Source organism: Pogona vitticeps, chromosome 2, assembly GCF_051106095.1.
Source record: "Pogona vitticeps strain Pit_001003342236 chromosome 2, PviZW2.1, whole genome shotgun sequence".
Lineage (NCBI taxonomy): Eukaryota > Metazoa > Chordata > Lepidosauria > Squamata > Agamidae > Pogona > Pogona vitticeps.
The window spans coordinates 193916807-193944030 of NC_135784.1; the positions used below are offsets into that span (position 1 = coordinate 193916807).

The following is a 27224-nucleotide window of genomic DNA, read 5'->3' on the forward strand; positions in this document are numbered from 1 at the left end:
CTTTCTTCTATGTCTCCTATCTCTTGAGGTCGAAGAGGACTCAGTAGAAGAATCCCTTCTTCGCCGTCTCCGGTGGGACCTCTTCCGACCCCGACTGTATTCTGAGTCGGACGGTGAGGAGTCCCTTCGGCGTCGGTGGCCTCGACGGTGCCTGCGTCGATGACGGGGCTTTTTCGGCGATGGTTCGTCGTCGGCAGACTGGATCTTCGACTGGCTTGGTAGGTCGACCCCGTGGGGGGGGAGAAGATACCGATCGACCCGACTCCGAGAGGAGTGAAGGAGATCGGGTGGTACGCCCGGTAAGTATTGGGCTGAGCGGTATGCTTTCGGCGCCGGCAACGAGCTTGTCGAGCTGGCTAACCGTAGGCGATTTTCCCAAATCCACCGGAGGCGGTTGGCGAGGTGGAATGGGGGCGCCTAAGTCGGAGACCGAATCTCGGTCCCGAGAAGACTCCTCAAGAAACGGAGAAGGCACCGAAGCCGAGACAGGTGGGACGACCAGGGTAATCTCCTTGGTCTTCGCCTTAGTCTTCGACGCAGCCTTGGACGGACCCTTCTTCGTTGGTGCTGAAGCTGAAGAAGAAGGAACATCAGAGGAAGACTTTTTTCCCGTAGGCAATTTCTTGGATTTTCCTTTGGAAACCTTCGTGGACGCCTCCTTGGATGTCGAAGGAGGGGAAGAGGAGACCAAAGTCACCGAGGAACGAACAGTGGAGACCGACTGAACAGATTCCATATCTGACGGTTGTGAAGCTGAGAGAGTGCGGTTCCAGAGAAAATACTTGAGGCGTTGCTGACGAGATTTTAGGGTCGCCTTGGTGAATTCCTTGCAATGTTTGCAAGAAGTGGGTGAATGGGTCTCACCGAGACAGAAGAGACAGAGTGAATGATGGTCCTGAAAGGGGAGTTTTCCGGAGCAAGCAGAACAGCGGCGAAAAGGTCCCTTTTTCGCTGACATAAGCCAAGCCGTAAACAAGCGGTAGAGTCAATAAGTGAAAGAATCCTGCTGGCGCGTGGCGCCTCAGCAGGCGGTAATAGGCCTCACTCAGGATCAAACGAGAAGCGAAAGTAGGTCGAAACAGCACGCCAGAGGCAAAGGAAGGTCAGCCGGTCCGAATTCAGGGCAACAGAGAGACGGATAGACGAGAAAACAAGCCAGGTCAAGTCCGAAAAATCCAAAATTAGCGAAAGGAGAGACAAATCTCAAGAGCTCCAACCGAGAGGTTCCAACTCCGCGGGCGGATAAATGGAACTGGGGATTTTTGGCGGGCTGCACTTGCGCAGTGCAGGGCAACTCAAACATTGTATCTTTTCCCTCATAGCTCTGGAAAATTCCGAGAGGAACCAGCGCAGGCGCTGTTTAACCCATCAGTGTGGATTCATAGAGAACCACGTTAAAGAACCAACACAGATTTGTCAAGAACAAATCTTGCCAGACTAATCTGATCTCATGTTTTGATCAGGTAACCTCCCTGATGGACAGAGAGAATGTTGTAGACATAATATGACTATAGCAAAGCTTTTGACAAAGTGTCCCATGGTATCCTGATTAGTAAGCTAACTAAGTGCAGGTTGGATAGATAAGTGTCAGGTGGATACACAATTGACTACAGAATTATATTCAGAGGGTGATGATTAATGGCTCCTTCTCAAACTGGGAGGAGGTAACAAGTGGGGTAACCCAAGGCTCAGTCCTGGGTCTGGTGCTCTTCAACACTTTTATTAATGACCTGAATGAGGGAATTCAGGGAATGCTTGTCAAATTTGCAGGTGACACAAAATTGGGTGAAATAGCTAATACCTTGGAAGACAGAAACAAAATTCAAAATGATCTTGATAGGCTGAAGCACTGGGCTGAAAAACAACAGAATGAAATTCAAAAGGGATAAGTACAAAGTACTGTATTTCAGAAAAAGAAATGAAATGCACAGTTACAAGCTGGGGGATACCTGCCTCAGCAAAACTACAAGAAAGAAGATTTTTGGAATTGTCATAAATCAGAAGTTGATTATGAGTCAACAGTGTGATGTGGCTATAAAAAAGACAAATGCTATTTTAGGCTGCATTAACAGAAGTATAGTTTCCAAATCTCACAAGGTGCTAGTTCCCCTTTGTTCAGCAGTGGTTAGGCCTCACCTTGAGTACTGTGTCCACTTCTGAACACCACACTTCAAGAAGGATGCTGACAAATTGGAACAAGTTCAGAGGAGGGCAACAAGGATGATTGGGGAGGGCTGAAACCATGGTCTGTGAGGAAAGACTGAAAGAACTGGGCATGTTTATTCTTGAGAAAAGAAAACTGAGGGCTGTTGTACAGAGGAGGGGCAGAAAGTGTTCTTAATCATCCCCGAGTGCAGGACACACAACAATGGGCTCAAGTTACAGGAAGCCAGATTTCAATTGAATATCAGGAATTACTTCCTAACTGTTGGAGCAGTAAGACAATGGAACCAATTACCTCAGGATGTGGTGAGTGCTCCAACACTGGAGACACTCAAGAGAGACTTAGACAATCATCTGACAGATATCCTTTGTATTCCTGCATTGAGCAGGGGGTTGGACTTGATGGCCTTATAGGCCCCTTCCAACTTCACAGTCTATCTCTTCTTCTCCAATAGGTTGTTTCATCAAATCTCTATGTCTTGAAGTCTATTCCCTAAATTGTTCTCGGTTTATATAGCTAATCAAATGAGATATATGGTGGATATTTTGACACAACCTAATGAATTAATATGGTCATAACTGGAATTTCAAGATGTTGGTAGCAACCTGAAAAAAATTATCTTTAAACAAAATAATATTAGTATTGTAAAGAAGATTGAAATTCCCTTTCTTAAGAACATGGTACAAATATGGAACAGATATAGAAAAATATTTATCTCATTAATTTCTTCATTACATCTCTTAAAGGAATTATAGAATTTTCCTGGGAATTTGAAAGAAAGTTTAGAGAAGATATTAAGAAGGAAACTGGTTATTAGAATAAAAGATTGGATGAAGAGGATGGGTAGTAAAGAATAAATAATAGAAGTGCTGGAAATGGAAAAATTATCATGGTACAGTATTACAGTATACAATTGGAATGCTGGATTAGAGAATGGGTGAAAAGAAATGTTGAATGTAGAGAGTTTACAAAATTAGAAGAAAATGGGAGTAAAAGAATGAATGGGATGATAAGTAAAATTTATAAAATATTAATAGAACTACGGGTTTAACAAGAGGTTTTAAAGATACTATGGGAAGCTGATTTGGGAAAGGAAATAAGTATTGAAGAGTGGAAGAATATATGGAATAAAAGAATCTTAAAATATATGTCTGTAAGAATAAAAGTAAAAAATTTACAAATTGGAGAAGGTACTTAACACTAGTGAAACTGAACTGTATGCATACATTTTTTCTAAGATATGCTGGAGATGTGAGCAGGAAATAGGAGCCTATTTTCTTATGTGGTAGGAAAGTGAATATATGATGAACTTTTGGAAACTGGTTTTTAAAGAGATAAGTGAAATATTCAATTTAGGAATATGTCCTAAAATAGCACTCTTATCAATATTTGAGAGTGAACAGTAGAATTGGACAATGAAATAAATGATCACAAGTCTATTAACAGCAGCTAAATTAATAACAGCGCAGAACTGGGAAGTTAAGTGCATTCTCCAATTAAATGAATGGTACAAAGAAATATGCAATATAACTGTCAATGATACATTGATATGTAATATTGAAATAAGAAAATGGTTGGCAGATAAGAATACTATGTTTAGAGATATGATAAGAATGTATTTATTTTGTACTAACAAAAGGGAAGGGTTGTGTACCGTTATAAAAATCAATGTATTTTTGGAAAGGGATTGGGGCTCCATAAAAGAAATGAAATACAATGTCTTCATTGGTCCTGGTGTGGGGGGAGCATGTTAAGTGTATAAACATTTTCTTTAGTTTAGTTTTTTATGTATATTTTAAAAAAATGGCTTACTGAATTACCAGCACTCTTAAGTTCAGAAATGGAAATATATAAAATATTTACTTATCCAAATTTCACTATGTTCATAACGCCACCTGGGTGTTAAGGAAATGATACCGGGGTGGGTGGTAAAAACAGAACCTTCCTGAGATTTGCATTGCTCTCTGTAGCATCATCTGACCATTGAAAAAGTGCCAAACAACAATTTTGTTTGTTTCTCTGGATCTGAGACAAGAACCAGGAGAGCCAGAAACAGATACAACCTCTCGGACATTGCTTTCAGAAAGCGACAACAATGTTCAACGATATTCTGTCTCCAGTTTTCATATTTTTTTGGATCATTTTAGGAATTCTATCTGTCATTGCCCTTTTAGGAAATGGGTTTATTACAGCTATGATCAGTCACCAATGGCTCCAAACTGGGAAGATGGCTTCATGTGATTTCCTCTTAACCAGCTTGAGCACCTCCAGATTTCTGCTGCAGTTGTCTTCTCTCTTAGGCTATCCTGTGTATTTCAACATTCCTGAGGTCAGCTTTTATTATTCTGCTCTAGCAGTCATGAGCATTTCCTGGTTCTTATTTCACATAACCAGCCTCTGGAGTGCCACATGGCTCAGCATTTTCTATTGTGTGAAGGTCACCAACTTTCCAAATAATTTCTTCTTCTGGTTGAAAACAAGAATCAATGTGCTCGTGCCCAGACTGTTTGCAATGTCGGTAACTGTTTCCATTATCTTCTCTCTTCCGTCATTTGTCTGTTATTTTCAAGATGAAAAATCATGCAATCTAACAGACACCCAGTCAGTGAATAACTACCAAAACTTGTTCTTTGCTCCCATTTCTCTGCATTTCACTATTATGGCCATAAATTTCAGTCTAAATGTAACAGCATCTATTCTTTTGCTTGCTTCTCTGTGGAGGCACACAAGGAATCTGAGGAAGAGTGGTATTGCTGTTAAGGACCTCAGCACCCAAGTCCACATCAAGGTCATGAAGTCCGTTCTGCTTTATCTCTTCTTGTATGTTTTGTATATCACATCGATGATGCTTGCTACAGCCCATATTCTCAAGTATGGAAGACCTGAGCGACTTGTAACTGAAATCCTGCTCTCTGCTTTGTCTGCAGTACACTCTGCCATATTAATATCGACTAATCCAAAACTTAAAAAAGCATCTGCTTACATTCTAAAAATCAGAGAAAGGGCTTCTTGAAAAAGAAAGAGAGCAGCAGGTGTGTGTTTCTTGGGTATCCCCAAAATATACCTCCCTCCTTCCTACTGTCTCTCTTTTTGTCCCCAAATCTAGACACTGATATGGTGGCTGAGTAACCAGTTGTTCTTGCAGACATCAGCATGCCACATCTTCAATTGGTGAGGCATGACACTCCTGAGTTAAGAAGACTGGGCACCGGAGCAGCAGATACCTCCAAGCCAGCCAGACCTGACATCCTGAGCTATCAAGGGCTGACATTCTGCATCTGAATACAGGTGAATCTGCATTCTGAATCTGAATCCTGAAAAGCCCGTGGTAATTACAGTAGCCCCTGGCCTGCTTCCAGCCCTTGATTGCCTGCCTGCCTTCGGGTGCTCCACATGTCTGCAAGCTGGACCATTACTATTTTCAAGCTCTGGAGCCAGTGTGCCAATGGGAGCGGCAGGAGTAACTAGAGAGGTAAAAAAATAAGCTAGGTTTCAGGCTGTTCTGTTAAGGGAAGAAATGGCCATCTTCCAGAGATTTGGGGGCTACATTCACTCCCTCATACCCTGGGAATGTTTCCCATGCCCTCCAATCCTTCCTCATACCTCTAGCCCAATGATGGCGAACCTTTTTGAGCCCAAGTGCCCAAACTGGGGGGAAAAAAGAAATTAAATGAAACAGCAGGCGGCAGGTGGCTGTGGCAGCAGAAGTGGAATTGGCAGCGGAAGGGGGAATCTTGGGCATGGAGGTGCCATAGGTTCACCATCACTGTTGTAGCCCCTCCATTTTAATCAGTTTTTTTCAAATGTTGTAGAGCTGTAAATGGCAAATGTTTTGAAAATATTGGAGAGACCCATAAATATGTTGCAGGCTTCCACAGTTCCTCCCTAAGATACATTCCTACCTAGAAACCCACCTTTGTGTAGCAATTCACCGAGACATTTCCATGACTAAGCCACTAGGAAGATAGTAATGAAATTACTCATTGGAACAACTGTTGTGGCCAACCAAAGCAGAAAATATTTTCTGGCTCCTTACACACTTAGCTACCATTGAGCCATTCAAGAAACAGAGAAAATGCAATTCGTATATTCCTTTTACCTTAACTTTACTAATGCCTTAATGAAACCTTTAATTAAATCAAAAATCTTCATAAAACCCTTTTCAAACATCCATATTCATGTCCATCCACTTACTTCATGGCATGAGCTTGCCATTGCATTTATCTTTTAAATTTTTTGCTTCTGAGCTTTTACGCAACATGGTGTATTCAATGCTTACTCTTGGAATAAAATGTCTATCGGAAGCTGGTAGAAGAGAAAATGAAACAGGGAAGCATTGTTCCAGGTTATGCATTGCTAGTTTTCTGTACTGTATCATTGTATTCTGGCATTTTTGAAAACAACTCTGTGCCTTAGTGCTAAATTTATGCTGTATGAGAAGAGAAACTAAAGGCAATAACAGTTGGTATCCAAATTCTCCCCGTAGGCAAATTCTCCCTCCCAGCTAGGCAAAATCTTAGCTTCTGGGCTTACCCACTAGATTCCACTACCCCAAGTTGTCATCAAACCAGGTTTAACCCCAACTGTCAGACATCAGTTTGGCACTCCTAGGCCCCATCCCCACACCTGAATCTAAGGAGATCTGGTAACCTCTTGTAGGTATTACCTCTCACACACAAAAGCTACCGATAAGATAACAAGACAGAAGTAGCTCATTCAGTTTCTCGCCATTTTTCACAGGAAAAAGTAAATAATAGAACACTGAAGTAATGTGAACAGACAACCAGAGAATTAAAAATAGAATGCATTCTAAAATGCCTCTTGTGTTGTTGTTTTTTACCTATAATGTTAATTAACAAAGAGATATCACAAAATAGATGTGGAAACCTTTGTTAGACAGATGTGAATAACAATATATTGTACAATAGAAACTTTTACAGACTGTTGTAGAAGGAGAAAAAGAATAGAGATTATTTTAAACTGTTTAATGATAAACAGGTACATAAGGGGGGGAAAGGTGTCATTTGTTTTATAAGGCTTTAGCTTCATAATCAATAATAATTAAGTTTTGAAAAGGGTATAAAGTAGTATATATTCTGTAGTACCAATGGAATTAACCTGCATATGTATTGTACTGTCCCAGTTGTATTGTATTGACAGTAAATTACATCATTCATACTGCTCAGGGGAGGAGGAATTTTAGCTCAAACCTTGAGATCTGTAGCCCCCGGACTCCACTGGATCGGGTGCCAGATCCTGTGACCCTCAGCTTCTGAGCTTTCCAAAAGCTGAGATGTCCACATTTTGACAAGAGTTATTTTGACTACTAATGCAGAACAAAGTACAGTCGTGCCCCGCTTAACGATTGCCCCTCATTACGATGAGTCCGCTTTAAGATGATCTTTTTGCTATCGCAATTGCGACCGCAAAACGATGGTCTAAATGGGGGAATTTCGCTTAGCGATGATTGGTTCCCTGCTTCGGGAACCGATTTTCGCCTTACGGCGATCAAAAACAGCTGATTGTCGGGTTTTCAAAATGGCCACCAGGTGCTTAAAATGGCTCCCTGCTATGCTTAGGGACGGCTTCCTCACTATACAGGCAGCGAAAATGGCCACCATATGGACGATCTTCGCTGGACGGTGAGTTTTTACCCTATTGGAATGCATTGAACAGTTTTCAATGCGTTTCAATGGATTTTTAATTTCACTTTACGATGTTTTCGCTTAACAGCGATTTTCCTGGAACGGATTATCGTCGTTAAGCGAGGCACCACTGTATATAAATCTAGAGATATCACACACTATTATGGGATTGAAACAGAGAAAGATACATGTTTCGTGTTCATGGAATGCAACCAAGTCTGGAACTCATGCCAGGTCTGAGAGTGGAAAGGAGATTACAGTGGTGCACCAGACTATGAACACCACATAACCATAGATTCTAACTGGCCACGACTGGGTGAGCTTTTCTCTTTTTAGAGAAAATATTTTCTCCATGTGTGTTAACATCATGTTTAGAGCTAAATAATACTTTTTATTTTATATCTTCTTATTATAAGAATTCTGATGTTCTTTCTGTGTTTTTAAGAAACTTTTAAAGCTTTTGGAGTTGTATTGCTTTTTTAATTTGAAATAATATAGATACGTGTTTTTTACCTTTGTAAGCTATGAGCTCCTGTGTTTTAATGCTTTGTATTTTTGATTCAAACTTGGCTTAAATTTTGATTAAAACCCAAATTTCAATAACTGCATCTTTTTATAAATTGCAATAATTCATTGTAAGTAAGCCTACAGTTTTTGCATACCTGTATTGTTTTTCTGCTGGAGGAGACTCTGGAGAGTCGCCTGAACTGCAAGGAGATCAAACCTAACCATTCTGAAGGAAATCAAACCTGAGTGCTCACTGGAAGGACAGATCCTGAAGTTGAGGCTCCAATACTTTGGCCATCTCATGAGAAGAGAAGACCTTGATGTTAGGAAAGTGTGAAGGCAGGAGGACAAGGGGACGACAGAGGATGAGATGGTTGGACAGCGTCATCAAAGCTACCAACATGAATTTGACCCAACTCCGGATGGCAGTGGAAGACAGGAGGGCCTGGTGTGCTCTCGTCCATGAGGTCACGAAGAGTAGGACACAACTTAATGACTAAACAACAACAACAAATGTTTTCTGGATTCAAGTATATGTGTCCACAGTTTTTTCCTCATAACTGAAAGACTGTCTTTGATTTTTTTTTTTTGAATTAGTTATTTTTAAGTATGGAACATAGAAATGATGTAAATAAATAGAACTTGTACAAAATTTTGCAATTATCACAACAGTGAAGACAGTTATAATGAGATACTCAGATGAGTTTGGAAATACTTGTCACTGATTGTCTGGTTTCATTCTGGGATTAACCCTTACTGAGATAATGTCACCTATAACAAATCATAGAATCTGTTCTTTGCCTGGGGGGGTGTCTATAAATTTCTTTAGGACTCCTGGGGGAGTCATTATTCTTATCAGTTTCTAACAAATGTTACAGGCAAGGTATTGTCCATCTGCAATGATCAAAGGTATTCTGAGTGAAAACTATAAAAATAAAATGGGAAATCTTGTAATAAAATTTATCCAGACTTGAACATGTAGGAAGGCATCCCGAGGTTGAGAACTCCACCACCACTCCCCACCCACCTAGCTTGCACAGTTAAGCAGCATGTGGGACATATTTAATTTTTTTTTCTGTGAAAACCAAGGAGAACAGTTTTGTTTTGTTTTCCCATGCAGTCAAAGCAATAGGAAATATAGTATTCTTTCAGCATTAAGTGGGTGCTGATGCCTGCCATCACATATGAACTACTCAACTCATATGAACTATACATATGAAATGCAGTGGCAGTTTCAAAGCATCACGGGTGTTAACAACAACACAAAGTCAATCACAGGCTCCGTAGCTCTACAGGGCCGGTGTGCGGAGACCCAGGATTCTTGTTCCCCATTGTCCCACGGGAACACCTCCTGGTTTAACATTTCCAAAAGGGAAATAAATGGGTTGCCATTTACAGGCATATTGCTGAGCAGGTTCCTGAGCTGTTTAAACTTACGGTACATACAGGAATTACAAGAATTCAATGTGGGGGAAAGGCCACAACTTTATTGGATACAGCAGCAGTCTCTGACCAGGGTCAGAGCAGATCTGAGGTGATAGGAAAATAAAAGCAGAGGCTTGAAAAATAGAATTATTTTGGTGTCTGAGAGCAAGAATAGCTCAGACATAGACAGACAGTAACTAAAAGGTTGATAGCTGGAGAACAGCCAGAGAGAGCTGCTGAGTGAAGCGCAACAACTCTGGAGAGAAAGTTTGTATTAACGAGATATGTTGGAATTGTAGATACCTGTTCCCATTTAACCCTATGTCATCCTGATGTGATTCCTAAAGAACAAATACTTCCAAATCAAACTGTTACAATCAAGGGAATAAGTTCTACTCCAGTGATTTTACCTATGGCTAAAGTAAAGATAAACTATCGAGAGTGAGTTGGAATTTGGGATGTGGCAATTTCTGATCAAATTCCAGCACCTTGTTTGATCGGGTTAGATCTCTACAAACATGTGCAGAGTGCTTTTGTAGTAACATGTTCCCAGGGAGAGCAGTTAACAATCCTTGCGGGAAAAATGGAATCCCTAACTTCTGAAAGTAACCTGGAAAGCCCCAGTTTAAAAGAAAAACCTGAGGCGGATGAAATAGCAGAAGTTATATTTATGAAAAACCCTAATAATTCATTATTTGATAAGGAACAGAAGGAGGATACCACCCTTACGCAGAGTGTTTTAGTGGTAACCCGCTCCCAGGGCGAGCAAATTACAGTCCCTGAGGAAAAATTGGGAGTCCTAGCCTCTGAATCAAACCTGGGATATCCCAGTCTAAAGGAAAACCCTGAGGTAGCAGAAATGGCTGAGGTGATCATATTGAAGAATCCTAATAATACTTCCTTTATTGATGAGCAGAAGGAAGATATTACTTTAAATGATTGTATTAGAAAAGCTAATGAGAATCCCATTCCATTAATGCCTGAATGCCCAGAGAGATTTATAACAGAAAACCTAAGTGTTATATAGGGAAGTTTTGTTAGGGCCTCAGAGGCGTGGAGATGGAATCCTCAAGCAACTTATTGTACCAAAAAATATAGAGGCAAGATCTTAACCAAGGCGCATAGTGATGCTTTTGGAACTCACATGGGAATATCGCATACCAAACAAAGGGCTGCAAGGAAATTTTACTGGCCAGTAATGGGTCAGCAAGTGAAGCAGTTTTGTCAGACATGTGATACATGCCAAATGAGTGGTATTAGGGATGAAAAGAGGCTAAGCTATGCTCATTGCCAGGGATATAGACCCCTTGCCAATGCATAAGTCTGCAAAAGTCCTTAGAGATAGCAGAGCAAAGCTTGGGGGGTTCTCAAGAAAAGAAGAGGGGCTGATGTGATGAAAAGACCCGGGAAAGAGCATTTTGTCCCAAGGACAAAGTTGTGAGGCTGAGACCCATAGAGGGGGGTGAATTGCTGTTGGCATGGTCAGGACCTGTGGATATGTTGCAGCAGCACTTTAGGGCTGAGGAGTCTAGCCGCTCTGCAACTGCAAAAGCACTTAAAACCTTGCAAGGCAAACCCCTACCTAAAAAAACTAGAAGTTAAAAGGACCCACATATGGAGAACTTCGCAACAAAAGTACCTGTGGGTGAGATTATGGGTGAGCCCGAAGACAAAAGCAATAAAGTTTCTAGTAAGAACAAAGTCATAGCTGTGCTGGAAGAGTAGAAGAAACTGCCTACTCTTTCCCCAGTTGAGAAAGCGAAGCCGCGATTCAAAAGGAAAGCAGGCATCACCCGGAAAAGGCAAGCTGAGGACGTCCAGTGGACATCGGGGTGCCCGATGACTGTCAATCATCAGAAGAGAGTATGCACTTCAAGATCTGCCTTTGTTGTGCCGGACTTCAACCGGGAGTTCACAATCTGTGTGGGTGCATCGAGCATCAATCTGAGAGCCATGCTGTGCCAAGTGAATGACAGTGGGAATCTACACCCAGTGACTCTGATCAGCAGGATATTCGAACCCTGTGAGAGACATTTGTCTGCCATTGAGAGGGCGTGTGTGAGGCCCCCAAAGTGGAGGCCTTAGTGGGAGTGCCGTCGCTCTCAAAGAGAACCCTACACACCCAGACATCCCCACCTCCGTCCCCAACGCGGCGGGAAGAGAAAGGCGTGGAGACCCCAGATTGGGAGCAAGTGGTCGCCAAACCCCTTACCTTGAATAAGGGGGTAGATACCCAAGACCTGGAGGTGACTCTGAAAGGGTTAACCTTTTCCCCGGGACCCGGGGAATCTTTGGCGGGAAGAAGGAGGGAGGAGATTGAGGCGGTGGCGGGAGATATAAGAGGGAAGCCGGCAGAGATACCGGGGTGGTGGTGGTGGGAGTGGATCTGGTTAGAGGATCCTTGGACCCACAAATGGGAGCAGGTCCAAGTCCCCCATGAGGAAGCCGAGAAACGCCGGCAACTTGGGCTAAAGCCTCGCCTGTCATACTGGGGTGAGACCGAGGCCAAGGAGTGGAGGAGGAAGCTCTGGGAGGAAAGAGAAGCTGTGGCACGGGAACTGGAACGTAAGAAGCAATGGCATATAGCCGAGTTGAGGAAGCTGGGGGGTTACCCGGCCCCTGGGGGGTTGATGGAGGAGACGGATCGTCCTGGGGCGAGTGGAGCGGGGACGAAGAGATTATTCCGTTGATCTCGCTGGAAGAAGAATTGGATCCTGGGCAGGGGACTGTGCCGTTATTAACAGGACCTTGGAACCCAGAGACAACTAACCCTTTTGTAAATAGTTTGTGGACCCCGTTGTGGGGAGTGAAAGAATCCTGTCTCTGCAGCTCCACTCATCAGCAGGTCCAGTAACCCTCATTAGTGCATATGCACCAACACTGTCATCCACCCCAGAAGTGAAAGACAAATTCTATGACGATCTGGCAGCTACTATCAAAAAAGTCCCCGAAAGAGAGGCACTGTTCATTCTTGGAGACTTTAATGCTAGAGTTGGTGCTGATCACAATTCTTGGCCCACTTGTCTAGGCCGTTTTGGCATTGGAAAGATGAACGAAAATGGCCAACGCTTACTGGAGTTTTGCTGTTATTATGGTCTTTGCGTCAGCAACACATTCTTTAATACGAAGCTGCAACACAGAGTTTCCTGGAGACATCCAAGATCCAAGCATTGGCATCAGCTCGATTTGATCCTCACTAGACGTTCTAGCCTTTCTAGTGTTACGATCACACGCAGCTACCAGAGTGCTGATTGCGATACTGATCACTCCCTGGTGTGTAGTAGAGTAAAACTGCGAACAAAGAAATTGTATCACACGAAAAAGGAAGGAAGACCACGTATTGACATCAGCAAGACTCGCGATCAAAGAAAAGTGAAGGAATTTGCCCAAGCACTTGAGGAAACCCTTCCAGGTCCAGCTAATGTAAATGCACCCGAACGATGGGAACACTTCAAGACCGCTGTGTATAACACCGCCTTGTCCACCTTTGGCAAGAAGACCAGAAAGATGGCTGACTGGTTCGAAGCCCATTCGGAGGAGTTAATGCCAGCCATCGAGGATAAGAGAAGAGCTCTAACAGCATACAAAACCTGTCCTAGCGAGTACAACCTGCAAGCTCTTCGAGCTGCTCGTAGTCAAGTCCAACAGGCTGCCAGGAGATGCTCCAATGATTATTGGCTTCAGCTCTGCTCTCAGATACAGATAGCAGCGGACACAGGTAACATCAAAGGAATGTATGATGGTATCAAGCAGGCCTTAGGTCCACTACAGAAGAAATCTGCTCCCTTGAAGTCTGCTACAGGTGTGATCATCCAGGACCGAGCACAGCAGATGGAACGCTGGGTGCAGCACTACTCTGAGCTATATTCCAGAGAGAATGTAGTAACCGAAGAAGCATTAAATAACATTGAGTGTCTGCCCGTCTTGGAAGAGCTGGACAGTGAACCAACCCTAGCAGAAATAACTGCGGCCTTGGATTCCGTCGCCCCCGGCAAGGCACCTGGAAGGGACAACATCCCTGTTGAAGTGCTGAAATGCGGTAAGAAGATCATCACCACCGAACTGTATGAAATCTTTTGCCTCTGCTGGAGGGAAGGTGGAGTACCACAGGACATGAAGGATGCAAACATCATCACATTGTACAAGAACAAAGGAGACAGGGGCGACTGCAATAACTACCGTGGCATCTCTCTTCTTAGCGTTGTAGGGAAGCTGCTTGCCCGTGTGGTGCTGAAGAGGCTCCAGATGCTTGCAGACAGAGTCTATCCAGAATCACAGTGTGGATTTCGAGCTAATAGATCCACCACTGACATGGTATTCTCCCTCCGACAGTTGCAGGAGAAATGCAGGGAACAACAACAGCCACTCTTAGTGGCCTTCATAGACCTTACAAAAGCATTTGACTTGGTTAGCAGGGATGGCCTTTTTAAAATACTTCCCAAGATTGGATGCCCACCTCGTCTCCTTAACATCATCAGATCCTTCCATGAGGGAATGAAAGGCACTGTAGTTTTTGACGGCTCAACATCAGATCCCTTTGACATCCGAAGTGGAGTGAAACAGGGCTGTGTCCTCGCACCAACCCTTTTTGGGATCTTTTTTGCTGTCATGCTGAGGCATGCCTTTGGAACTGCAACAGAAGGTGTCTATCTCCGGACTAGATCAGACGGAAAGCTCTTTAATCTCTCCAGATTGAGAGCAAAGACCAAAGTCCAACTGAAATGCATGCGGGACTTCCTCTTTGCAGATGATGCAGCCATTGTTGCTCACTCTGCTGAAGACCTCCAACAACTCATGAATCGTTTCAGTAAGGCCTGTCAGGACTTTGGACTAACAATCAGCCTGAAGAAAACACAAGTCATGGGCCAGGGCGTGGACTCACCTCCTTCTATTACCATCTCCACACAAGAATTGGAGGTTGTTCATGACTTTGTGTACCTTGGCTCAACCATCTCTGACACCCTCTCCCTGGATGTTGAGCTGGATAAACGCATTGGGAAAGCAGCTACCATGTTCTCTAGACTCACAAAGAGAGTATGGCTCAATAGGAAGCTGACGACACATACCAAGATCCAGGTCTATAGAGCCTGTGTCCTGAGCACACTTCTGTACTGCAGTGAGTCCTGGACCCTTTGTGCACGTCAGGAGAGGAAGCTGAACACCTTTCATATGCGTTGCCTCCGACGGATTTTTGGCATCACCTGGCAGGACAAAGTTCCAAACAGAGTAGTCCTAGAACGAGCTGGAATATTCAGCATGCACACATTACTGAAACAGCGACGTCTACGTTGGCTTGGGCACGTAGTGAGAATGGCTGATGGTCGGATTCCAAAGGATCTCCTGTATGGAGAATTAGTGCAGGGAAATCGCCCCAGAGGGAGACCACAGCTGCGATACAAGGATATCTGCAAGCGGGATCTGAAGGCCTTAGGAATAGACCTCAACAGATGGGAAACACTGACATCTGACCGTTCAGCCTGGAGGCAGGCAGTGCTTCACGGCCTCTCCCAATTTGAAGAGACCCTTGTCCAGCAGGCCGAGGCAAAGAGGAAGTCACAAAAGCAGCAAAACCAGGGAGCTGGACAGGGGACAGATTGGATTTGTCTTCAGTGTGGAAGAGATTGCCACTCTCGAATTGGCCTCTTCAGCCACATTAGACGCTGTTCCAAGTCCTCCATACAGAGCACGACACCATAGTCTTTCGAGACTGAAGGATGCCTAACCTGTGGACCCCGTTGAAACCTAGTAACATGTTGCAAGAATCTCTGAACCCCTTTATAGGAGTGAACCATGTTGGAGTTGAGGTTGCAATAAATACAGAACCTTTGGATTTGCCTGAACCGACTCGTCCTTTATTTGGAGAACAGACAGCCCCAAAAACTGAACCCTCACAGCGTGCCTATCTATCGGATGGACGCTGAAAAAGCTGAAGCCCTACATTTGTGGAAGGAAGTTCGTCCTTTGCACTGACCATTTCCCTTTGGTGTGGCTATGGACTATGAAATTCCAATAAACTTGCAAGATGGACACTGAACCTGCAAGACTTTGACTTTGAGATCTGCAGCATAAAAGGGACTCAGAGTGTGGATGCTGATGCCTTTTCTTGAAGGCCAAATGACTAATGGGTAGTTAAAAAAAGAGTTTGGGATGGTGGTATTAAATGTTCTGTTTTTTAAAAAGTTATGAAATATGATTAAAGCGCAAAGTTTGTTTGGATGTTGTGTGCATGTTTTCCAAAAGAAGTTCCTTTGCTTTTGGGGGGAGGGGGGCAAAGAGGTTGGAGATCGAGTTCCATAACTAAGGAATAGAGATATCTGATTTTTCCCCTCTATTTTTATATGGGAAAACAGTAAGATTTTCTCCCAGTTAACAGGACTCTTCCAAACCTTATTATTACCTATGAAGAGCGCCACACCTAAGGAAATCTACCACACACTATTTCTCCCATGAAGTTCTCGCATTAAGTTCAGGAGCCTGAACAGATGGCAATTTAACCTTACAATCATTTAAAGCTAATCTTCCCCTCTAGAAAGAAAACAGATGACTCCATCAGCTTTTCCATGTAGTCAGGTAGTGAGGGGCATTGTAGGAAGGCAAACAAGATATGTTCCATACATTTTAAAATGAATTTGGTTGAAATAGAATTACATCATGAGCTACCAGCACTGTAAAGCTGGTAGGGATTACTCAAATTTCCATATGTTCCTAAAGGAAACAATACCTTGATGGATCGTTCATAATAGAATCTTCTGGTGATTTGCATTGCTCTCTGTAATATGATGTGACCATTTGAAAAGTCCCAAGCATCAGAGTTTTCTCCACTAGACATTAGATAAGAAGCAGGAGAATCACAAACAGGTACCATTTCTCAAACACGGTTTTCGGAAAGTGACAACAATGATCAGTGATATTCTTTCTCCAATTCTCATATTTTTTTGGATCATTTTAGGAATCCTATCTTTCCTTGCACTTTTAGGGAATGGATTTATCACAGCTGCGATTGGTCACCAATGGCTCCAAAAGGGGAAGATAGCTCCTTGTGATTTCCTCTTATCTGCATTGAGCACCTCCAGATTTCTGGTGCAGTTGATTTCTGTCTTGGGCTATCCTGTGTATTTCAACATTTCATGGTCTGATGTTTATTATTATACACTGCAAGTCATGAACTTTACCTGGTCCTTCTTTGCCATAGTCAACCTCTGGAGTGCCACATGGCTCAGCATTTTCTATTGTGTGAAAGTCACCAACTTTCCCAATCGTCTCTTCTTCTGGCTGAAAACAAGGATCAACGTGCTTGCGCCCAGACTGTTAGCAATGTCCGTTGCTGTTTCCACGATCGTCTCTCTTCCTTCATTTCTCAGCCATTTTGAAAACAGAAAATGGTGCAATCTAACAGAAATTCACCCTGTGAATAACTGTCCAAAGTCAATAGATTTTTTTAGCCCTCTGCTGCTTGCTTTTACGGTCATCAATTTCAGCCTAAACGTACTGGCATCCCTTCTTCTGCTCACCTCTCTGTGGAGGCACACAAGGAATCTGAGGAAGAATGGTGCTGCTCTTAAGGACCTCAGCACTCACGTCCACATCAAGGTCATGAAGTTTCTTCTGTTTTATCTCTTCCTGTATATTTTGTATTTCACAGGGATGGTACTTGGTACAGCAAACATTTTCGAGTTTGGAACACCTGGACGACTGGTCACTGAAATTTTGCTGTCTGTTTTTTCATCAGCACACTCCACCATATTAATACTGACTCATCCAAAACTTAAAAAAACCCTTTTGTTTGCATTCTAAAAATCAGACTATGTTCTTCATGGAAAGGAAAGAGATCAGATGTGTTTCTTGTGTATCCCTGTAAGGTACTTTCCTCTTTTGCGATTTACTTTCCACAACTCTAGACACCAAGAGCCCAACTACACCATCAAAAACATTGGGATTTGCTCCACTTCTAAAACAGGGAATCTTTTTGCTATCTGTATGGTGCAATTGCAGATTCAAATCCATTTGGAGCTCTTTGCTTGCAAAACGTTTTTTTTTCCTCTTCCACCTGAGAACTTCTATTTTTTTTTTATTACTGGAAGGATTCGAAAGAGCTTTTCTCTGTGCAGATATGGGTAAGGATAGGGGTACGTCTGTAGAGGGGAAGAAGGGGGAAGAGTGGAAGGAACTGTGAGAAAAGAGAGGGAGTGTGAGAGAAGGGGACAGTGAAAGAGAGCAGGGAGTGTGTGTTTGTGTGAGAGTGGAAAAGGAGGGGGGGAAAAGACCGAGGAGAGAATAGAAGCCACTACAGGACTCAGTGAGTTTCCCACCTTTATCACATGGCGAGGGACTAGGGGGAGACATCTGACCGACCTCTTGCTTGCCTCTGTGTGTGTGTGTATCTCAGGTTCTATTTTTTTATATATGCGGATAGTTTTCATGCATGTTTTTCTCTCTGTGGGAGTGCATGTGAAAGAGGTTAATTAAGCACTGGTGTGGATTTGCAGGACAAAGAGAAAGAATGAGAGAGAGGGGTGTGAAACTCAAAGGAACAAAAATTAAAATAAGAAATGAAAGGATGATCAGCAAGAGAAAAGAACATTGGTGGTGTTCACTGGAACACCCCTGCACATAACGTTTTTGTAAAAAAAGAAAAAAAGTGGAAAGGTAAAAGAGGAAAGTGAGATGAAATGAAAGACAATGCCATGGAATATGTGTATTTGAAAACAAAGCTTCCTTACAAGAAACCATAAAAAGAAAGTGAGAAGTGGGAGTAGAGGAAGAAAAGAAAGAAATGGGTCTGTGGGCTGGAACACCAATGTGACTCATTTAGTACAAACCTTAAACTCTTGAAACATTCCACAGCCCCTGTGTGAGCACTGATTGTGATTTGAAAATGCAATACAGGCTTCAAAGCAAATTGAAGCAAAGCTGAGTCCTTCCGATTCACACCCTGGAATGGATGCTGAGGATCCATTTGTGTTTGGAGAAGTCCAGGAACCACTGTTTGAACTTGTGAGGCCTGATATTCTTGAGTTAACAAGAGTGGACATTCTGGTGTAGCAAAGCTGAATACCTCTGAGCTGGCAAGATCCGACACTGAGATAGTAAGGGCGGAGACTCTGGATCAGAACTGATTGGACTCACCTGAGCCTGACTCCTCTATGGCCATGGCAACAGACAGCATCACTAGCCTGCTTCCAGCACTAGGTGGCCTTCCTTCCTGTGCAATAATACGCAGAGTTATCTGATTGAAGACACACACACACTCTTCTTCTATAATAAGACACGTGTATTATACAAATATATACAAATATACAAACTAGCAGCACTTCGGCGTAGCAGGCAATCAACATACCAACTGGCATAGAGGATAGCAGCAAGTGAAAGAAGGAGAAGATACATTCATGTTCACTCTGTTCACTTATATACAGATACACTGCTTCTTCTGTCCAATCACAGGATGCATTACATCATCTTCTCCATGTGGCTGTCACCTCTTCTCCAGACATTGCATCATCTCTTCCTCAGTCACAGTGACTCAGCAGTCACGCAGCTGTACATTATGGCAGCTCATTAATGTTCCCTTTAATACATGTTCAGGCCTATAAAATTATAATACCTTGACACTTCCTTCAGATGCTCCACAGTTCTGAAGAGGGATCAATTCTCATATGATTTCCAAGCTCTGGAAGTTGGGTGCCAATGCCAACAGCACACCTAGGAGTAGGAGCTATGGTAGAAGAAACCAAAGAGTCAGGATACAGGCCAGTTGGCTGTTCTATTAAGGCAAGAAACAGGTGGCTTCCAGATATTTGGGGACTGATATTAACTCTCAAAGATTTCTGAGTGGTGAAGACCAGAAGAGATTGTGAAGAAAATTAACTGAGACATTTCCACTAATAGGTTACTGGGAAGAGAGTAATGGAATTACTCATTGAAACAATGGCCACAGCCAAACAAAGCAGAAAATACTTTCCGGATCCTTACGCATTTAGCTGCCATTGAGCCAGTCAGGAACCACAGAAAATGCAATTCATACATTCTTTTTACCTTAACTTTATAAAAGCCTTAATGAAATCTTTATTTCAATCACAAATCTTCATAAAATCTCGCTATGGCCTTATATATAATACATTAAATGTTAATAAAATTATGGAAAATTAATCACAATAATCTATGAAAATGACACTTTTCTACTGTCTTGCCCATCTTCATTCTTACTCCACCCACTGCACTTCCCTCCCCCATTTTACACAACCCTCCCTTCTCAAACTTCCAAATACTGTTAATATTGTGCTTCTGAGCTTTTATGCTACGTTGTGTGATCAACGCTTACTTTTAGAATAATAGGTGTATAGGGGGTTGGCAGTAGAGAAAACGAAACGGGAACGTTGTGCATCACTCATTTTCTGTACTGCATCACTGTATTCTGGTATTTTAAAAAAACAACTCTGTGCCTTAGTGCTAAATTTGTGCTGTATGAGAAGAGAAGGAAAGGGAAACTAAAGGCAACAACAGCTGATATCCAAAGACAACTGAACAAAACAAAGAGGTGAGAGTGGCACTAAGGAATGGAGGGGGAGGGGGAGACTGACCAGTGGAAACACCCATAAAGTGAGTGGAACAAGTTCGCAATGGAGTCGAAATGAGCAGATCTTAACAATAGAGCAAAGGAGGATAACACTTCATCACCCAGAAAGCAAAGGTTTTTGTCCCACTTTCACTCTCTAAACACTCATGGCAATTTTGCATTGCGTACACTTGGATGCAGTACCAGCATCATGGCTGCAAGGAACACTGAAAAATGATCAGTGTGGACAAGCTCCATTTCACAGAAATATTTGTTTTGTCACCTGACCTGGTCAAGTCTGGGTTTTACTTCCTGAAGTTACTATGTCCTAATTTGCTTCCCAGCATTCTCAGAAGAAGAAGAAGCAACATCCTTATGGGAAGGGACATGAAGTCTAAAGCAGAACAGCTTTCTGCTTACCTTGCATGGCTTGCCAGTTCCCCTCATTTCCTTAGGCTCTTTCTCTGAGCTTTCCCACTAGATTCCTCTACCCTCAGTCTTCATCAAACCAGGCTTGATCACCTCAACTTTTAGGCACCTGAAGGGGTCCAGTTAATGTAGGATATATATCTTAGCCTAACCATAGCCATCTTGCTTTCTGTAACTGTTTTGCTGCATAAAGTCAGGTTTTTGCTCACTCGGCAAGAATAGAAAAAGGAGGGAGGCTGCCTGCTTTCTCTGAGCTTACCCACAAGATTCCACTACCTTGTGAGCACGAAAGAAATATAGTTTGTATAGGACGCTTTGACAGCCCCCTAGACCCTTACTCTTAAGCCCCTATATGCTTTTTCTTATAAAAAGGCTCTTTTCGTGAAATATAGAAAAGCTTTGCTTTTAATCTTGATGCCACAGTTGCATCTGCCTGTTTCCTCTTGAAGCTAAGCTGTGGTATATTTCGGCCAACCACCAATATCCTATCTAACCAATTTCCTGTGGAAAACCTTTGAGACAGCTTGCAAATCAAGGTAGAAAAACCCAGAGGGCGGGGGTAACCGCCTGCATATCTAGCATTATTTGCCATGTAACTGCAAGACCCCTATAGATGGTATACTGCCTTGACCTATTTGTCAGTCAATAACCTACTTGTAAGCCTGTGACCTACTTATCAGCCAATGATAATTTTCGTACTTTTGTTTCCTTGTGGTTAAAAGGCATAAAAGCTCTTTGCACCTTTCGATCCGGGTTCCTCAATTCAGAGAGACCCGAGTGATATCACTTGGAATAAAACAGTTTCCTGTACGGGGAGATTCTGGCACCATTTGGGTGAGCAGGCTCCTGCCTAATGCTTTAATACTGTCCAGATCAAATTTTATTGCCCTAACCCAACAAGAAAGTTGCGACAATGTAAAATTTGCACTTTAATTTTGATGTTGTATTCTTTTGTTATTTTATGTTTTTGTCACTGTTGTGAACCACCCAGAGTGGCCCTGAGTGCCAGATGGGTGGTATATAAATCAAATAAATAAATAAATAAAAATACATAAATAAAAAGAAAAAACCCACAAACATTAGCATCCTATAACATCACTCATACTATTCCTAAAGCAAACATTATGATCTCTTACCCCTAAAATTATGATAGGTAGATGGACTGGACTAGAAACTTCAGTTTCTTGGTCTTTCTGCCTCTAGTCTTTATTTCAAATTCTCCCCACTGGCCAATGTAGAGCTGGCCAGGGTATTCCTTTCCCTGCTGGCCTATGAGGAGCTAAACAAGGGGATCCCCCTACCCCATGTTGGCTCCTGGACCCTCTACAGCCCACCAGCCTGTATTCAACCAGTCCACTAGTGAACTCTCAGTCGAGAAAAAAACAAGTAAACTTAGCCTATCCTGCCATGCACGTATAATGAAATTAGAGAAGTGACCAAAATAGGCTATATTGCTTGGGAAAGAGCAGTGGAGCAGAAGGAAAAGAGGAAGATCTAACATGAGATGGGTTGACTCAATAAAGAAAGCCACAGGTGTTAGTTTTCAAGATCTGAGCAGAGCTTAATGGAAAAGACTTATTAGGAATGGGTAGGTGAAGCAGGAGAGGAGAACCTAACATGAGATGCTCTTGGTTTGCAAGATCTGACCAGAGCTCTTAATGACTGGACATTTTGGAAGCCAGCAACTCATACAGAGTGAGAAAGGTTGTGGGGAAGGTGAGTTTACCTCCCTTCTGTGTCCCCAACCTTCCCCCAATGTTCTCCCCTTATGCTTCAGCTGTCCTTGGGAGCTGTTACTGCTGTCTCCTTACCTGCAAGTAAACTGGCTAAAACTTGTTTTGAGGTCATCCCCAGTCACAAAGCAAGCAAACAAACAAGTAGTTCATTTATTTAATTATTTATTTAAAATATTTTAACCTGCCTTTACCCTTTAAAAAGACCCAGGGTGGCTTACAACAATTAAAGTTTGGTATTTAAGGTTATTAACCATGAGTGTATAATACTAAAAGGATTGATGAATACAATATCAAAAAATATAAACAGCCTGCATGTGGAAGGACAGGAAGGATGAGGCTAGTCTAGCCTCCTGTGGAAGAGACTTCCAGAATCCGAGGGAGGCAGTAGAGGGACCAGCAGGGTAGCAAATCTAGGGACATGGTCCTATATTCAACTGCTACCCTTACTATAGTAGATCCACTGAATCAATCTAAAAATCCTAAGATGGAATCAACTTAAACTGTCTCTAATAATGCTTTCAAGGTAAGTGAAATATTTAAGAATTGGTTCTACCAGTCCCACGCCCCCAGTGAGTCAAATGGGGGTTCATATCAAGGTCTCTTGAGTCTATTCTACCTCCTATACCACACTGGGTACGCAAAGGGAATATATTTCTGAGTAAAAGCCTGTTAACTATGGTAGAGGAGGAATTCTGAAAGCTTTAGGTTGAATAAGCAATTTCGCCAAGCTCTGCTCATAACATCCCATAATGGGAGGTGCTCCTTCACCATATTGTGTCTTCTTTCTTTCTCACTGAAGGCCATGGCAGGGTTAAAAGTAACTAACATCCTTCTATGTCAAGGATAAGTATAAAGTATAGAGAGCTCCAACCTCTCTCTCTCTCTTTCTCTCTCTCTCTCATTATTTACTTCCTCTCCCGCCCCCCCCCCCTTTTTTTCCCTCTTCCTGCTAACAGGAAACTTTCCAGCATTATTTACTTCTGGGAAGAGCTCCATAATTAAGGAATAGAGATGTCTGATTTTTCCTTTTTATATATAAAACTATAAGTCCTTTCTCCCAGCTAACAGGACTCTTCCAAACCTTATTATTACCTATGAAGAGCACCACACCTAAGGAAATCTACCACACACTCTTTCGCCCATGAAGTTCCTGCATTAAGTTCAGGAGCCTGATCAGATGGCAGTCTCACCTTGCAATCCTTTAAGGCTAATCTTCACCTCTAGAAAGATGACTCCATCAGCTTTTCCATGAAGTCAGGGGCGTTGTAGCAGGGCAAACATTTTAAGATGAATTTGGTTGAAATAGAATGACTTCATGAACTACCAGCCGTGTAAAGCTGGTAGGAATTACTCAAATTTCCATACGTTCCTAAGGGAAACAATACCTTGATTGATCGTTCATAATAGAATCTTCTGGTGATTTGCATTGCTCTCTGTAATATGATCTGACCATTTGAAAAGTCCCAAGCATCAGAGTTTTCTCCACTAGACATTAGAAGAGAAGGAGGAGATTCACAAACAGGTACCATTTCTCAAACATGGCTTTCGGAAAGCGAGAACAATGATCAGTGAAATACCTTATCCACTTCTCATAATTTTCTGGATCTTTTTAGGAATTCGGTGTGTTGTTTCCCTTTTAGGGAATGGATATATCACAGCTGCGATTGGTCACCAATGGCTCCAAAAGGGGAAGATAGCTCCTTGTGATTTCCTCTTATCTGCATTGAGCGCCTCCAGAATTCTGCTGGAGTTGATTTCTGTCTTCAGCTATCTTGTACATTTCAACTTACTGTCCAGCATTTATTTTTCTACACTGGCAGTCATGAACGTTACCTGGTCCTTCTTTGCCATAGTCAACCTCTGGTGTGGCACATGGCTCAGCATTTTCTATTGTGTGAAGGTTGCCAGCCTTCCCAATCGTCTCTTCTTCTGGCTGAAAACAAGGATCAATGTGCTTGCGCCCAGACTATTTGGAATTTCAATTCTTGTTTCCACGGTTATCTCTCTTCCTTCATTTATCTGTTATTATGGAAACAATAAATGGTGTGAACCAGCAGAAGTTCAGCCAGTGAATAACAGCCAAAACCCAATAGATAAACATCCCAATCCACTTCTTCCTTTTTTAGTCATAAACTTTAGCCTAAACGTACTGCCATCTCTTCTTCTGCTCACCTCTCTGTGAAGGCACACAAGGAATCTGAGGAAGAATGGTATGGCTGTTACGGACCTCAACATTCAAGTCCACATCAAGGTCATGAAGTCTATTCTGTTTTATCTCTTCTTCTACATATTATCTTTCATTGGTATGATTCTTGCTACAGCCAATATTTTCAAGTTTGGAACACCCCAGTGACTGGTTTCTGAAATCTTGGTCTCTGCATTTTTTTTCAGTACACTCCACCATATTAATATTCAGTAATCTAAAACTGAAAGAAGCATCTGCTCACCTTCTAAAAATCAGAGTAAGGGCTTCATGAAAAGGAAAGAGATCAGCAGATGCGTTTCTTGTGTATCCCTTTAAAATACTTTCCTCCTTTCTGCTGTTTCTCTTTTCACCCACAAATCTAGACACTGAGAGCCCAATTTTTTTTTTCTGCCCTCATGATGCAAATGCGGCATCAAATCCACCTGGTGATCTTTGCTTGCACAATGGCTTTTTTCTCTCCCACCCGAGGGCTTTTTTTTATTTATTTATTTATTTATTTATTTATTTTTAGTGTTGTAAAGATTCCAATGGGCTTTTCTCTGTGAAGATATGGGGAAGGATTTGGGGGGGGGGTGTCTGCAGAGTGGGAGGAGGGGGGAGAGCAGAAGGAGAAGTGCCAGCTGTGAAAAAAGTGGAGTGTGAGAGAGGAGCAATGAAAGAGAACCAAGAGTGTGGTGTGTCTGTTTGAGTGTGAGTGAGGAAAGGGGGGGAAAAGATGGAGAAAGAAAAAAGAAGCCACTATAGCATTACAGGTGCCTTTGCCACCTCTATCATGTGTGAGGTGCTGTGGGAAGGCATCTGACAAACGTCATGCTTGCCTGTATATATGTGTGGATAGTTTGCATGCATGTGTTTCTGTCTGTGGGCGTGCATGTGAAAGGGAGCAGAGGAGGGTTCATTGAAGACAGGAGGGGATTGGGATGAGGAAGAGGAAGAATGAAGAGGGTGAAACTTAAAGGAAATAAAATTAAAATTAAAAAAATCAGAGGATGATCCACAAGAGGAAAGAACATGGGTAGTGTTTGCTGGATCGCCTCTGCATATATTTTTTTAAAAAGTCAGAACAGAAAAAGAGGAAAGAGGAAATGAAAGCTGATGTGATGGATTATGTGTATTTGAAGGCAAAGCTGCTTTACAACAAACCATAAAAGGAAAGTTATAGGTGGGACTAGAGGGAGGGAGGGAGGGAGGGAGGGAGGGAGGAAGGAAGGAAGGAAGGAAGGAAGGAAGGAAGGAAGGAAGGAAGGAAGGAAGGAAGGAAGGAAGGAAGGAAGGAAGGAAGGAAGGAAGGAAGGAAGGAAGGAAGGAAGGAAGGAAGGAAGGAAAGGGTTCTGTGGACTGGAACACCAATTGCAATGCATCCAGTGAAAACACTAAACGTTTCACACTGTGCCAGCACATTATGATTTCAAATGCAATATAGACTTTGAAGGAAACTGAAACAGAGCCAATTCTTTCCAATTCACATCCTGACATGATGAGCCACCTGTGCTTGGAGAAGTCTAGAAGCCACCCATGGGCATGGCAACTGTAGAGTGAGAAGCCACTTTGGGGAGCCCTGTTGTGCATTCATGATGGCAGGATGCCCTTCCACATGCAGCAAACCTGGAGGAAGAGGAAAGTATTGTCAGTTCCCCCTGCATTAAGTCCCTGGAGTAGGAGAGATGGTGCCTCCATCCCTAGCATCCCCCATATCACACCCACAGAATGGACACATGCCCATCATCAGCAATGACATGGATGGAAAGCATTTATGCTTCCTGAGGAGCCACAGACTCTGCTGGGCATAGCTGCCAAAATGCAGCAAGTCTGCCATCTCTCCCTTAGGTCGGTGGTACATCCAGGGTGATTCCCCTCCACTTTCATTCTCATCAGGAGGGTGGCCATGGGGGGGAGGTGGCTGCTGATTTTTCTGCTATTCTGCTTGCTCTGCTTGCTTGGTAGTTGTGCCATATCCTAACTTTATTCCCCTTGGTTTATCATGATTCCCTTAGAAGTGGGAGAAATAAGGCCATTGTGTTCCATTTGCTAGAAATTACTTAGGAGTGCCGTTGCCGTAGCCAAACTTGTGCTGGAAAAATGGGTGCTGGGTTTGAACTGAGCAGGGTTTAGATTTGGTGGAACTCAGCTCCTCCTCTGCCATTCCTCTTCTCCAACCCTTTTGGGCTCTGATTTTATGCCAGCACAAATTTGTGCCACACGATCTGAGATCTGCCAGCAAAGGGGATTAGGCCAGCACAAGGGCAATTGTGCCAGCAATAAGAGTAGTTATACCCACAACAGGAACCTATGCCCATTCAAAGCCCACCACAGCCAGTCTATCTTGGAATTTGGATTGTGCCCACAGTTGAAATATATTCTAAGTATAATTGATAACTTTAAATCACTCTCCCAAACCTAATGTTTTTATTCATTTTTTATGTTGGCCATTCCATGCAATCAAATGCCTTGGAAAAAATTAATGAACTTATTCCTCCCTTCAATTTTTCATTTTTTAAAATTTTTTTCTTATTAACATTTGTTACATTTAATACAATCCTGGAGAAACTATCCATTTGTC

General features: G+C 42.6%; 2 protein-coding genes and 1 long non-coding RNA gene across 3 annotated transcripts; 2 read left to right on the plus strand and 1 right to left on the minus strand.

The window, feature by feature from the left end:
- Nucleotides 1–1406: 1406 nt before the first annotated feature.
- On the plus strand, nt 1407–10378 carry LOC110070146 (taste receptor type 2 member 7-like). The gene has a single exon (XM_078384751.1). It carries the CDS (start codon nt 4260–4262, stop codon nt 5175–5177), a length of 918 nt encoding a protein of 305 aa, XP_078240877.1. The 5' UTR covers nt 1407–4259; the 3' UTR covers nt 5178–10378.
- A 5093-nt stretch (nt 10379–15471) lies between these two features.
- LOC110070145 (taste receptor type 2 member 41-like) lies at nt 15472–17535 on the plus strand. Its single transcript, XM_020777785.3, has one exon. It carries the CDS (start codon nt 16639–16641, stop codon nt 17533–17535), a length of 897 nt encoding a protein of 298 aa, XP_020633444.3. The 5' UTR covers nt 15472–16638.
- A 417-nt stretch (nt 17536–17952) lies between these two features.
- Nucleotides 17953–26081, minus strand: LOC140704766 (uncharacterized). The gene is made up of 3 exons (XR_013541311.1): nt 24631–26081; nt 24292–24477; nt 17953–19453 (listed from the first exon to the last, which is right to left on the minus strand). It is a non-coding gene; the product is annotated as an uncharacterized LOC140704766 (long non-coding RNA).
- Nucleotides 26082–27224: the final 1143 nt, after the last annotated feature.